The 15582-nt window shown below is 27.1% G+C and overlaps 3 protein-coding genes across 4 annotated transcripts; all 3 read right to left on the bottom strand.

The window, feature by feature from the left end:
* On the bottom strand, positions 1 to 5105 carry LOC105673464 (carboxylic ester hydrolase-like). 2 transcript variants are annotated; one of them, XM_067352322.1, is made up of 9 exons: positions 4946 to 5105; positions 3577 to 3832; positions 2872 to 3152; positions 2612 to 2811; positions 2253 to 2449; positions 1978 to 2143; positions 1357 to 1553; positions 740 to 1029; positions 1 to 432 (listed from the first exon to the last, which is right to left on the bottom strand). In XM_067352322.1, the coding sequence occupies exons 2-9, from the start codon at positions 3793 to 3795 to the stop codon at positions 252 to 254; spliced, it is 1731 nt and encodes a 576-aa protein (XP_067208423.1). In that variant the 5' UTR covers positions 3796 to 3832; positions 4946 to 5105; the 3' UTR covers positions 1 to 251. The 2 variants fall into 2 exon arrangements, with proteins under 2 accessions (XP_067208423.1, XP_067208424.1); XM_067352323.1 differs by lacking the exon at positions 4946 to 5105 and adding an exon at positions 4814 to 4838.
* Positions 5106 to 5334: 229 nt separating this feature from the next.
* On the bottom strand, positions 5335 to 8237 carry LOC136999041 (uncharacterized). The gene is made up of 3 exons (XM_067352440.1): positions 7340 to 8237; positions 6727 to 7042; positions 5335 to 6425 (listed from the first exon to the last, which is right to left on the bottom strand). The coding sequence occupies exons 1-3, from the start codon at positions 7478 to 7480 to the stop codon at positions 6229 to 6231; spliced, it is 654 nt and encodes a 217-aa protein (XP_067208541.1). The 5' UTR covers positions 7481 to 8237; the 3' UTR covers positions 5335 to 6228.
* A 66-nt stretch (positions 8238 to 8303) lies between these two features.
* Positions 8304 to 13416, bottom strand: LOC105669733 (venom carboxylesterase-6-like). Its single transcript, XM_067352321.1, has 9 exons — positions 13258 to 13416; positions 11889 to 12144; positions 11179 to 11459; positions 10919 to 11118; positions 10560 to 10756; positions 10285 to 10450; positions 9664 to 9860; positions 9047 to 9336; positions 8304 to 8736 (listed from the first exon to the last, which is right to left on the bottom strand). The coding sequence occupies exons 2-9, from the start codon at positions 12105 to 12107 to the stop codon at positions 8556 to 8558; spliced, it is 1731 nt and encodes a 576-aa protein (XP_067208422.1). The 5' UTR covers positions 12108 to 12144; positions 13258 to 13416; the 3' UTR covers positions 8304 to 8555.
* Between the last annotated feature and the right edge of the window lie 2166 nt (positions 13417 to 15582).

Raw genomic sequence — 15582 nt, 5'->3', positions numbered from 1 at the left:
TTAATTTATTAAAATAGTTTATTCGTTCTACTAAGTCATTGCTAAGTAAAAAAGTAAAAAACAAGGATTAAATTCTATTCATTTGCGCACTTCTTATATATAAATACATATTTAAAAAATTTTTACATTGTGCAATTTTTGTTACTAAAATTTTATAAAGAAAAAAATTCTTAAGTTTTTAGTGCTTTATATTTTGCAACATCTGAGAAATTTTTGTACTCAATTTCTGCAAATAAAAAATAAGATCCGTTTTACAAAGCTCTATAGTTTGTACCAAAAGATTTCAATCGATTTTCAAGATTGTCCCAAAATAACATTCTATCCTTTAAAAATTCACTTTTCATGACAGTCTGCTCGCTGTTTACAATATGCAGATATTTCAATAAATTTGATTCTGTTGGCGTCCACTGCAATTTTATCGGCGTTGAATTTCTAAGAAAAATTTATTTAGCATTATTAGGGACATTTTACAGTTTTATTTTTTATATGCATTTTTATCATATTTGTATAAATATTATACATTCACAATAAAATTGAAACATATTCTAAACTAATAAATTTTTAATACAAACATTCCAAACATATATTTTTATGAAAAATGAAAAATTGTATTAACTAATGCTTTTTAAAAAGTATTTATATAGTTTTATTTGAAAAAAAGAAGAAAAATATATATATACATGGGCATGTAGTTTTAAATATACATATAATATTAATTAGCAAAAATATTAGCACTTACCCAAATCTTGCAAAATTGCTCCAAAATGTGGTCAAGCGGTCAATCATGTTCCTATCACCTTCGGTCAAATGGTCAAAATTCACGAATAAATCTGGGCTCAGCGGAAATAGATACTGAAGTTCATCCGCATGCGATACTCCATAATCTCTTATGGAGTCACCGAATGTTGAACTAAAGGATATGTTTCCTCTGTATGAGAAATAATAAAAATAGAGTGGAGAAGTTTGATTAGCGAGAAAGTCTCGCACGGCCATGTATGTGCCATGAGTAAACCATGCATCACTGTACATCTATAAAATCACATTAAAGAACGATTAGATTTATAGTGAAACAAAATAAATTATAAAAATCATAATAAATTAAATATTATACTATTTGAATATTATTGTGAAAATGGTCAAGAGATTAATCGTGTTATGATTATAGTGACATAAAAACAATCGAAATTTTAACATCCGCAAATTCGTAATAAACATCTTAATTAAATTAAGTGTAAATATGTATACTTTGACATTTTATGTTTTAACATAGATATCAAGATAATTCTTCGTTATTTATTATTATTATTATTATTGTTATTATTAATATTATTATTATTATTTATTATTTGAACTTACGTTGATCATATTGAACCTGGCTTCGTCGGAATTGTCGATGATACTTTCACCGAAGTAATATTTACGGATATCCTTGGTTATCTCATCAATAAAATTTTGGTCAGTAAGCTGATATCTTTCCTGATATAATAAGGTTATAGGTGCCCATCTCAAAAAATTAGTATTAAATTCTTGCACCATTTCCTGACCGTAAATAGCTGAAAAATATGGCGTATGTTAATCTTTCGGTATTTTATTGTTGCCATTATTTATTATAAGTTATATATTACATCTAAGACGTAATTTTTGATAATATTTACATTTAAAAAATTCAAATAATTTATTGAATTATAATGTAATGAATTGTGAAAGAGTAGTGAGTTAAGTTTACATGCTATTTGGAAAGACATTTGAGAATTTAAAGTTAACATTTCTTATGAGTTTTATACTAATAAGATTTATCAAAATAATTAATAGGTAAAAATGTTTTTTATTATGATAAAAACTGTCTATAAAAAATTCATAATTATTTCTAAGAAAAAATGAAAAATATTCAACAAATGTCTCTGAATTATAATCCCAAAGTTTAATAATTAGTATATATTATAGATACGATTTTCACATTATCAGAGAGATCCTTACTTGATGCTACCAATGCACCTTCCTGCGAAACGACTCCCGTTAGCCAGGGTACATTGGCAAGACGGCTTTCTCGCACGGAAATTAAAGGATCTTCAATCAAAAAAGCACCTGAGTGTTTGGGTTCGATTATTGGTCTGAAAGCTATCGTCGGGCAGTAACTCAAAATCTGCGATAAAATATAGATAATTAAATTAAATTAAATTAAACAATGCAAATTTAAAATAATGTGTAAATTAAACATTTTTTGATATTTGAAATGTATTGAATTTAATTACCTGAAAAATATGATTGGTGTCAGTAATCTCCCTTGCGTTCTTTGTTCGCAAACATTCAATAAGTTCCTTGGAGTTCTCGGTTGAACAATTTAAATGTTTAGCTAAGGTTTCGGCATTCTTCTTACCAGATCCCGGTGGCATTAAAGTCCATGGGTTATAAAAGGTGCCGCTTTGCGAAATAGCGCGATGAAAAAGTCCTGTGTGCGATAGAGTTCATACATTATAACAATATAAATATATAGCCATACATATTTATTTTGTTGTTTTCTATTATATTTTATACTTTTTGTATTTAACTATTTGTAGAAAATTTGGGGCAACTAATGTGATAGTTCACGAAGATATTGTAAAAGATTTACCTTTTGAAAGAGGACTGACCATATGATAGTGAACACTAGCACCACCTGAACTTTCACCAAAGATAGTTACACTCGTCGGATCACCATTGAAATAAGCAATGTTTTCCTGCACCCATCGCAAAGCTTGCTGTTGATCCTTCAGTCCTAGATTTCCTGGACATTCCGAGTCCTCCGTGCTCAAGAAACCCAACGGTCCAAGTCTAATGTGAGGAGAATCGTTAGAATGAGAGAATTATTCCGTTATTCAAAAGTTTCATTACCGATAATTCACAGTGACGAGAACAATATTGCGGTCCAGCAAGTAGTTGGGTTGATAATAATGGCTACCACCACTAATCCATCCACCACCGTGAAACCAAACCATAACTGGATGTTTAGTGAAAGGATGTTTCTTAATACTCGGTGTGTAGACATTTAAGTAAAGACAATCTTCTTGACCCATAAGAATTTTCATATCTGTAAATATATCTTTTTGTGTGCAGAACGGCGAAGGGCTCACGGCTAGTCGTTTTTTGGACCATGCAGATGCGGGTTGTGGTGGCTTTAAAAAAGAGGTAAAATTTAATTTAAATATTAAAATTTTGATAACGAAAATAGTGGGTATGGCAAGTTTAAAGTGAATATGTCATGTAATTACATGAGACAAATATTATTTTAAAAAATTAAAGGAAAAATAAATTTTTATTATAAATTTGTATTCATAATTTTCTCTTTTATTTAATCGTTATTAATTAACTGTTAACTGTTATGTTAATATTTTGATATTTTTATTACAGATTTTTATTGATTTTTTCTCTCTGAAATATTTCATATATTTTCGACTTTGATCATTTTCATATAAAATAAAATATCTGTTTAAATTTCGGTGCAAATTTACGTTAAAAGATTTAACTAAATAGAAACTACAAAAAGTAAAATACTTAATATTTTGTTTATATATTTTACAATAAACAATAATTTTTTACCTTGAATCGAAGTTCTCCCACTGGCGGAGCGGCGTAAGGAATTTTTTTGTATGCATGTATCTCATTATGCAATCTACTCATCATTATTGTACCCTCCAATAAGCCATTTGGTATTTTTACTGTAGGTGCCCCATAGATCCCCATTGTATGCGTATTAAGCGCAAAGAAGTAGATCAAACAGCTCAGTCTGATCCATGTTTTATTAGGATACCGCCACATTTTATAAATTCTTGCACTCTCAGATTATTAAGAAACCCTACAACAATTTATGAACAGTATTTCAAATTGCAATATACAAATTATAAAGCCAATATGCAGTACATATGTAAATTAAAAATGTTGCAGGTAGAAAAGTGTGAAGGATGATTTTGGTTGCATAACGAATTTCCGGTTAATAGAAAAAAATTTTTGAATTTAAATTATTATTGTAACAGAATTTCATAACAAGTATGACCAACTTCGGCATATTTACTGTTTTTCTTTACAATGTTTATGCGCGAAAAATATTACGATGTGCTTGCTGCTACACTACTAACGGTAAGAAATTCAAAATTTCCTAAAGTATTTTATAAAACATGTATGTTTGCACAGACTTTCATATATATATACACTCTCTCCCATATTTTTCCCGCGAGTGTATGCATTGCCAAGCAAACTATTATCTTTGAATTTAGCTTACATTAATTTTTTTAATTTGAACGACAATCAACAAGATCTCTGAATTGTGGTAGATTGAGAAATCAATAATTTTTACCGCGATTTATGTTTTGTTTTATAAAAATTGATTTTACACAGTAAATAGTTATGTGTACAATTATGTACAAAATAGTTATGTCGTAGTTGTAAAAGTAAAAATATCAAAAAACATCAAATTTAAAAATTAGTAATATAAAAATTAAGAATTACGAATAAAACAAAAAGTCTACAACTATAAGTACAATTTCAAGATTGACAATAATTAAAACTAAGAATAAAACAGTAGACATGAATATTAAAAACTAAATAGAATAAAATAAATAGATCTGCATTGTAATTTTTTTCTCACAAAATTACGAACTTTGTACCCGACAATTCGAGTTCAATCGAGAAAAATTATTTTTATATCACTGATTTATTTATAAGAATAATTGTTTATAAAATTTAATAGTAATTATAATAAATTGCATATATGTTTATTAAAAATTAATTAAAATTTTATTATAAACAATTAGAAGAAATATTTTTGCAAGAAACTTACGTGATAAGTTATCTAGCTAATTTCCCTTATTAATAATGGCATTAAACTACCAATATGAAAACGAAATAATGTATGTCACAGTGAAAATTTTATTGGTAGATTATATATATTATAAAATCAGCAACAGCTTACCAATATCTGGATCAATTGATTAAATCGATATAATGACAAAATGTATCATATAGTCATATTTCTTGACAGAATAAATTTCCAGAAAATGGTTGTGCTCTCACGAAAGTAAAACCAAGACTGTCGTCTAAAAGTCGCTGGCAGAATTATATTGAACTGGCTCTACTGGCACGATATGTAACCAATGTGTGTTGATCATGGTGTGTCCGATGAGGCTCTGAAGCTAATTGTACACAATATGCTAACGTTGAACTTCTTCTTATGATCAGTATGTACATATAAATACAGATTATTGATTCTTTCTTCTTAAAACTTGATTGAAAATAATTTATAAAAAATATATCTTTATGCTATAAACTTTTAATTTAAATTCCAAAATATTGTTTAAATGTTTGTAATTTGTCGACAGTTTTTAAATAAAATATGGAAAATATATTAGGAATATATAGAGAGAAATGTGATTTCTTTGATGGAGAGATTTAATTTTAAGAAGTAATTAAAAAACTAATAGATATTTTTTGAAGAAAGAAAGAAAGTCGGCTAGAATCCTACATAATTGTATTTAAAAAATACAATAATTATTTTTTGGAGAAAATAGTTGAATATTTAAATTAAAACTTACGATTATTTTAAGTTTTCAGAATCATAAAATATATTGAATATCTAATATTATGCATTATGCGTTAAATTAAAACGTATCCACATCTGCTGTCTGAGAAAGTTGTGCTATGTAAGAGAAATATAGTTAATAATCTACTAACAATTAGTTATAGTTTTGAATAATTTTATTATATTTTTAATATGCTGTAACTAGTAACTCCAAATTTTATCCTAATAAAATAAAAAAAAGAATCAGAACTTGCATTGTAACACTCGCAAAGTGTAAACGAGATATTAATTAATCTTTACATGTTATAATTTAATTTATCAAAATTCTTTTAAACACATTGCAGCCATTATGCTTGTTTGTTCAAAAATATTGATTCCAGTTGAAATTTTGCAACAGCGCACTTCAATGTTGTTGTTATTGCGCGGACTGCAAAGTATTTAGTATTATATTTCTAGATATTCGAGTATTTCTGTACTTTGCTATGTAGTCAGTAAACTGCTTATATCTATTATGTATTTTCTTAGAAAATACAAAAAAATAATTAAATTTTATACGTTATTTGCTAAAGAACATTAAAGAAATTGTCTCTCGTAAGGATTGTTGGCAAAACAGCTACTTTGCCTGCTTTTACATTAACATATGATATTAGTTTATTAACACACAGTATTTAATATTTCTATAATTTACTAATTGATTTTTGAAAAGGTATTTGCATTCTCATAAAAGCGGCTGAATAATTTCCATTGCCGGGGTCATCGAATACGATTTGGTTGTCGACGACCCATTGACTGTAGCGAATTTCTGAGACGAAACGAAATCCTAATTTCGGTGCTAATGATTGACTGAGGCCTGACGTGAAAACGCCATCGATTGCTGGCATGTCAAGCGTAGGTGCAACATCAATGCAAGTTTTTAAAAGAGTCATGCCGACACCCTATTGTTGATAAGACAGATGAAAGCAGAGGATATAAACTCGAATATACACGTCACAATCGAGCTTCTTGTATGCGTTCGTCTGCTTTATTAAAGTGATCAAATGCATGATTTTCTTTAGCGAATTTTTCTAGAAATTCTAGGCCAAATTGAATATATGTTAAATTATATAATATATTTAATGAATTTAATATAATAGATTATAATAAATCCCTTTTTTATGTAAAATGTTTTATTATGCTATTATAATGCCACATTAACATTACATTCAAAAAATCTTCTCGCAAACTTATAGCAAACTTGTAAAGTTTGAAACATTTGTTTTTATAAGATAACACACGTACTAGTACTCGATTATACGTGTCGGTTTTATCCGAGTCGCTACTTATTCGCGTAACAGCAATTCCAATGACACGCCCTGATGCTAAACTGAGTGCGACCAAACTGGTGGTGTCCTTTATCCATGTCCTTATAAGATTTAAATACGCATTGACAGATTCCTGATTCTGTAGCAAGAAAGCCGCCTTGCACATTGGTTCCTCTTTAAAATAATGATGCTATACAAGGATAAAAATCTTTCATTTTCAAAACATTATGCCACAAAACATTGATCTTTTATTTTCACATTATTTTAGAATATTAATAAAATAAAGTATAAGCAAAGTCGACTGCAATTTTTTCTACGCTTCTGTATTTTATTCGTTTCAGTCTTTAGAAGAAAAGAAAGTAGGTCAATTAAGAATCCTATGATCCGTAACAAAATTTAAGAAAAAAATTCTTTGGTTCGAAAAGGTGCTGTTTGGCTGATTATATATTATTTAATTGTGTTAAATAACAAGTATGCAAAAGAGAACTTTTATCAGGCGCAGAACTTCTTCGTACTGCGCTTCCTTGAGATCCTGAATTTTACATATCGCCGGTGAATCCCATATTAGAGGCATAAGCATTTTTACTTCCATCTCGACTGTAAATTCGTCCTTCTTTTTCTCATCCATAATCAGATGCGTTGGTACTCCACATTTAAACTCACATTAACTTGTCACGTTTGCAATAGTAATTTTTAATTAACTAATAATAGATATTCAATTTCGATGCGTCAACGTACTCTGTCAATCTACAATTTGAAGTAAGGTAAAACATTTGTTCTTTTTAATCGTTTGTTTTTACATTAATAACAAATTAATAATAGAAATGAATTAATCTTTAAGCTTAATTATAATTATACATTAAATATTTCGTTAAATTTTAAAAAGTCATATTTGAATAAAAGTAAATATCATACAGTAAAAAAGATGTATTTTTTCTGATTACTTCTTCTGTCTTTTTAATTAAATATTATTAATGTAATAACAAAATATATGATTTGAGATTATTACCTTTTTACATAGAATTTATTGTATCTGTTACTTTTACCATTATTTTTACTTATAAAAAAACAATATTTATTAATGCATCATATTTTTTTATTATAACAGTAAAAAAACAGCAGTAATAGTAACCGATATTATATAATACCGTACAAGAAAAGAGAGCAATAATCTTATTTAACTTAATATAAATAATTAAATTAACTGTAATTAAATTAATAAAGTTTAATTTATAAAAATCCATCTATGATTTGTATTGCAGTTAAAAATTATGTAAAAGAATTTTGTATTATATTAAAGATAAAAAAGAATTTTTTAAATAAAATTCTGTACATATTATTCTATAACTTGCATTTTATTGCCGATCGTATAGTAATAGTCATTTTTGTTAAGATTAAGTTAAGAAAATGCAAAAATTTTTATGGGTTTTGTGATAAAAAATAAAAGCAAATTTATTTATTAAAACAGTTTATTCGTTCTACTAAGTCATTGCTAAGTAAAAAAGTAAAAAAACAAGGATTAAATGCTATTCATTTGCGCACTTCCTATATATATATACATATTTAAAAATTTTTTACAATTTGCAATTTTTGTCACTAAAATTTTATAAAGAAAAAACTTCTTAAGTTTTTAGTGCTTCATATCTTGCAACATTTGAGAAATTTTTGTACTCAATTTCTGCAAATAAAAAATAAGATCCGTTTTACAAAGTTCTATAGTTTTTACCAAAAGATTTCAATCGATTTTCAAGATTGTTCCAAAATAACATTCTATCCTTTAAAAATTCACTTTTCATGACAATCTGCTCACTGTTTACAATATGCAGATATTTCAATAAATTTGATTCTGTTGGCGTCCACTGCAATTTTCTCGACGATGGATTTCTAAGAAAAATTTATTTAGCATTATTAGGGACATTTTACAATTGTATTTTTTATATGCATTTTTATCATATTTGTATAAATATTATACATTCATAGTAAAATTAAAACATATTCTAAACTAATAAATTTTTAATACAAACATTCCAAACATATATTTTTATGAAAAATGAAAAATTGTATTAACTAATGCTTTTTAAAAAGTATTTATATAGTTTTATTTGAAAAAAAAAAGAAAAAAAATATATATATACATGGGCATGTAGTTTTAAAAATACAAATAATATTAATTAGCAAAGATATTAGCACTTACCCAAATTTTGCAAAATTGCTCCAAAATGTGGTCAAGCGATCAATCATGTTCTTATCATCTTCGGTCAAATGGTCAAAATTCCCGAATGATTTTAGGCTCAGCGGAAATAGATACTGAATTTCATCCGCATGCGATACTCCATAATCTCTTATGGAGTCACCGAATGTTGAACTGAAGGATATGTTTCCTTTGTATGAGAAATAATAAAAATAGAGTGAAGAAGTTTGTTTAGCGAGAAAGTCTCGCACGGCCATGTATGTGCCATGAGTAAACCATGCATCACTGTACATCTATAAAATCACATTAAAGAACGATTAGATTTATAGTGAAACAAAATAAATTATAAAAATCATAATAAATTAAATATTATACTATTTGAATATTATTGTGAGAATGGTCAAGAGATAAATCGTATTATGATTATAGTGACATCGAAACAATCGAAATTTTAACATCCGTAAATTCGTAATAAACATCTTAATTAAATTAAGTGTAAATATGTATATTTTGACATTTTATGTTTTAACATAGATATCAAGATAATTTTTCGTTATTTATTATTATGATTATTATTGTTATTATTAATATTATTATTATTATTCATTATTTGAACTTACGTTGATCATATTGAATCTGACTTCGTCGGAATAGTCAATGATACTTTTACCGAAGTAATATTTACGGATATCCTTGGTTACCCGATCAACAAAATTTTGGTCAGCAAGATGATATCTTTCCTGATATAATAAGGTTAGAGGCGCCAATTTCATAAATTTAGTATCAAGTTCTTCCACCATTTTCTGACCGTAAACAGCTGAAAAATATAACGTATGTTAATCTTTCGGTATTTTATTGTTGCCATTATTTATTATAAATTATACATTACATTTAAGAAGTAATTTTTGATATTATTTACATTTAAAAAATTCAAATAATTTATTGAATTATAATGTAATGAATTGTGAAAGAGTAGTGAGTTAAGTTTACATGCTATTTGGAAAGACATTTGAGAATTTAAAGTTAACATTTCTTATGAGTTTTATACTAATAAGATTTATCAAAATAATTAATAGGTAAAAATGTTTTTTATTATGATAAAAACTGTCTTTAAAAAATTCATAATTATTTCTAAGAAAAAATGAGGAATATTCAACAAATGTCTCTGAATTATAATCCCAAAGTTTAATAATTAGTATATATTATAGATACGATTTTCACATTATCAGAGAGATCCTTACATGATGCTATCATTGCACCTTCCTGCGAAACGACTCCCGTTAGCCAGGGTACATTGGCAAGACGGCCTTCTTGCACGGAAATTAAAGGATCTTCAATCAAAAAAGCACCTGAGTGTTTGGGTTCGATTATTGGTCTGAAAGCTATCGTCGGGCAGTAACTCAAAATCTACGATAAAATATGGATAATTAAATTAAATTAAATTAAACAATGCAAATTTAAAATAATGTGTAAATTAAACATTTTTTGATATTTGAAATGTATTGAATTTAATTACCTGAAAAATATGATTGGTGTCAGTAATCTCCCTTGCGTTCTTTGTTCGCAAACATTCAATAAGTTTCTTGGAGTTCTCGGTTGAACATTTTAAATGTTTAGCTAAGGTTTCGGCATTCTTCTTGCCAGATCCCGGTGGCATTAAAGTCCATGGGTTATAAAAGGTGCCGCTTTGCGAAATGGCGCGATGAAAAAATCCTGTGTGCGATGGAGTTCATACATTATAACAGTATAAATATATAGCCATACATATTTATTTTTCTATTTTCTATTATATTTTATACTTTTTGTATTTAATTATTTGTAAAAAATTTGGTGCAACTAATGTGACAGTTCACGAAGATATTGTAAAAGATTTACCTTTTGAAAGAGGACTGACCATATGATAGTGAACACTAGCACCACCTGAACTTTCACCAAAGATAGTTACTCTTGTCGGATCACCATTGAAATAAGCAATGTTTTCCTTCACCCATCGCAAAGCTTGCTGTTGATCCTTCAGTCCTAGATTTCCTGGACATTCCGAGTCTTCCGTGCTCAAGAAACCCAACGGTCCAAGTCTAATGTGAGAAGAATCGTTAGAATGAGAGAATTATTCCGTTATTCAAAAGTTTCATTACCGATAATTCACAGTGACGAGAACAATATTGCGGTCCAGCAAGTAGTTGGGTTTATAATAATCGCTACCACCACTAATCCATCCACCACCGTGAAACCAAACCATAACTGGAAGTTTAGTGAAAGAATGTTTCTTAACACTCGGTGTGTAGACATTTAAGTAAAGACAATCTTCTTGACCGATAAGAGTTTTCATAGTTGTAAATATATCTTTTTGTATGCAGAACGGCGAAGGGCTCACGGCTAGTCGTTTTTTAGACCATGCGGATGCGGGTTGTGGTGGCTTTAAAAAAGAGGTAGATTTTAATTTAAATATTAAAATTTAGGTAACAAAAATAGTGGGTATGGCAAGTTTAAAGTGAATATGTTATGTCATGTAATTACATGAGACAAATATTATTTTATAAAATTAAAGAAAAAATAAATTTTTATTATAAATTTGTATTTATAATTTTCTCTTTTATTTAATCGTTATTAATTAACTGTTAACTGTTATGTTAATATTTTAATTTTTTTATTACAGATTTTTATTGATTTTTTCTCTCTGAAATATTTCATATATTTTCGACTTTGATCATTTTCATATAAAATTATATATTTGTTTAAATTTCGGTGCAAATTTACGTTAAAAGATTTAATTGAATAGAAACTACGAAAAGTAAAATACTTAATATTTTGTTTATATATTTTACAATAAACAATAATTTTTTACCTTGAATCGAAGTTCTCCAACTGGCGGAGCGGCGTAGGGAATTCCTTGGTATGCATCTATCCCATTATGCAATCTACTCATCATTATTGTACCCTCCAATAAGCCATTTGGTATTTTTACTGTAGGTGCCCCATAGATCCCCATTGTATGCGCATTAAGCGCAAAGAAGTAGATCAAACAGCTCAGTTTGATCCATGTTTTATTAGGATACCGCCACATTTTATAAATTCTTGCACTCTCAGATTATTAAGAAACCCTACAACAATTTATGAACAGTATTTCAAATTGCAATATACAAATTATAAAGCCAATATGCAGTACATATGTAAATTAAAAATGTTGCAGGTAAAAAAGTGTGAAGGATGATTTTGGTTGCATAACGAATTTCCGGTTAATAGAAAAAAATTTTTGAATTTAAATTATTATTGTAACAGAATTTCATAACAAGTGTGACCAATTTCGGCATATTTACTGTTTTTCTTTACGATGTTTATGCGCGAAAAATATTACGATGTGCTTGCTGCTACGCTACTAACGGTAAGAAATTCAAAATTTCCTAAAGTATTTTATAAAACATGTATGTTTGCACAGACTTTCATATATATATACACGCTCTCCCATATTTTTCCCGCGAGTGTATGCATTGCCAAGCAAACTATTATCTTTGAATTTAGCTTACATTAGTTTTTTTAATTTGAACGACAATCAACAAAATCTCTGAATTGTGGTAGATTGAGAAATCAATGATTTTTACCGCGATTTATGTTTTGTTTTATAAAAATTGATTTTACACAGTAAATAGTTATGTGTACAATTATGTACAAAATAGTTATGTCGTAGTTGTATAAGTAAAAATATCAAAAAACATCAAATTTAAAAATTAGTAATATAAAAATTAAGAATTACGAATAAAACAAAAAATCTACAACTATAAGTACAATTTCAAGATTGACAATAATTAAAACTAAAAATAAAACAGTAGACATGAATATTAAAAACTAAATAGAATAAAATAAATAGATCTGCATTGTAATCTTTTTCTCACAAGATTACGAACTTTGTACCCGACAATTCGAGTTCAATCGAGAAAAATTATTTTTATATCACTGATTTATTTATAAGAATAATTGTTTATAAAATCTAACAGTAATTATAATAAATTGCATATATGTTTATTAAAAATTAATTAAAATTTTATTATAAACGATTAAAAGAAATATTTTTGCAAGAAACTTATGTGATAAGTTATCTAGCTAATTTCTCTTATTAATAATGGCATTAAACTACCAATATAAAAACGAAATAATGTATGTCACAGTGAAAATTTTATTGGTAGATTATATATATTATAAAATCAGCAACAGCTTACCAATATCTGGATCAATTGATTAAATCGATATAATGACAAAATGTATCATATAGTCATATTTCTTGACAGAATAAATTTCCAGAAAATGGTTGTGCTCTCACGAAAGTGAAACCAAGACTGTCGTCTAAAAGTCGCTGGCAGGATTATATTGAACTGGCTCTACTGGCACGATATGTAACCAATGTGTGTTGATCATGGTGTGTCCGATGAGGCTCCGAAGCTAATTGTACACAATATGCTAACGTTGAACTTCTTCTTATGATCAGTATGTACATTTAAATACAGATTATTGATTCTTTCTTCTTAAAACTTGATTAAAAATAATTTATAAAAAAATATATCTTTAAGCTATAAACTTTTAATCTAAATTCCAACATATTGTTTGAATGTTTGTAATTTGTCGACAGTTTTTAAATAAAATATGGAAAATATATTAGGAATATATAGAGAAAAATGTAATTTCTTTGATGGAGAGATATAATTTTAAGAAGTAATTAAAAAACTAATAGATATTTTTTGAAGAACGAAAGAAAGTCGGCTAGAATCCTACATAATTGTATTTAAAAAATACCATTATTATTTTTTAGAGAAAACAGTTAAATATTTAAATTAAAACTTACAATTATTTTAAGTTTTTAGAATCATAAAATGTATTGAATATTTAATATTATGCATTATGCGTTAAATTAAAACGTATCCACATTTGCTGTCTGAGAAAGTTGTGCTATGTAAGAGAAATATAGTAAATAATCTACTAACAATTAGTTATGGTTTTGAATAATTTTATTACATTTTTAGTATGCTACAACTAGTATCTCTAAAAGTTATCTTAATAAAATAGAAGAAAGACCCAAAACTTTGTCTCGTAACGTTCGCGACATATAAACATCAGATTGTTGTGTTACAGACCTTGAAGTTACAAAACAAAATTAAAATTAATAACTAGAATTTAAAGATTGTTTCTGGAAAGATTTGACTTTCATTTAAAATCTGCTAATCTGTAATATAATAAAAATTTATTGCAAAGTCATTATTTGTTGAAATAATGTTATTATAAACATTAAATATTTTTATAATTAATATTTAAAATCAAGTATATTAATTACTGAAAAATATAATTATTATAACAATCTACAGAGTTTATATTACAATAAAAGAATCAGTGTAAACATTACGTAAATATTGATTAAACAATCTATGTAGACATAATCGTGAAGTCTATGATACAATTCTCATTTAACTCATTTAACTCATTTAACAACAATTAATTTTTCTATGCATACACATATATAAGTTATTATTATCACAAAGCGCTCAATTCTGCTTAAGGTGATCCTAAAGTGGTCTGTTTTACCTATTTTTTTCAAATACACTTAACTTTTTTTTGGCTGTATAGAATGAAAAGTCCTTTTCTGTAAGTAAAGTACATATGCTAATCAAAGTTGGGAAGTAACGCGTTACTTGTAACGCCGTTACCGTTACAATTACTTTTTTTCGATAACTGTAACGGTAACGGCGTTACAAATTTTTTTTGTAACGAAAAAAGTAACTTCGTTACATTTTTCGGTAACGAGTAACAAATTTAACAGTTACTTTTATCGTGACATTTTTCAAATTTACTCTATATATCTACAAATTTATAGAAAAACTAACAATAAAAAAACTTTTTAATTTATACAAATAATATTAAAATTTTGCTCTTCCTTATTAAAATAATAATCGTGAAAACAAGCTAATAGAGCAGGAGCCGGATAAAATTGCTCAAAAGTTCATTTTATTAAAAAATTATTACAAACGTTTCGGCCTAAGGGATGTGGTCATCTTCAGTGTAAAATTGACAAAAATGATGTAGTCGTAAGTAGAGAAACGTTGATAAGATAGTTAAGCTAGAAACGCTCTCGTACAATGGTTAAGATTTTGATAAAACATCCTGTTAATGTGAAACGAAACACGAGTTAGGAGCGTTATCAAAGCTCAAAATTAAAAAAATTTTTGTGTATAAATACCTCTGATAATACGGTTTGTATATTTTATTGCTAGTCTTATTAAAAGTGTGTAAAGCCAAGGACCATCTAACTTGCAATTAGAAAAAACAAACAAGATTTAAGAAATTAGTCGAAAATTATCTAAAATTATTTAAAATTAATTTTGTTTGTTTTTTTTAATTGCAAATTAAATGGTCCTTGGCTTTACACATTATTAATAAGACTAGCAACAAAATGTACAAACCGTATTATCAGAAATATTTATACATATCAATTTTTTCAATTTTGGGCTTTGATAACGCTCTTAATTCGTGTTTCGTTTTACATTAACAGGATGTTT

Source organism: Linepithema humile, chromosome 3, assembly GCF_040581485.1.
Source record: "Linepithema humile isolate Giens D197 chromosome 3, Lhum_UNIL_v1.0, whole genome shotgun sequence".
In the NCBI taxonomy this organism is placed as follows: Eukaryota; Metazoa; Arthropoda; class Insecta; order Hymenoptera; family Formicidae; genus Linepithema; species Linepithema humile.
The sequence above is the reverse complement of the archived record's forward strand: the minus strand, read 5'-3'. Positions and strand labels throughout refer to the sequence as shown.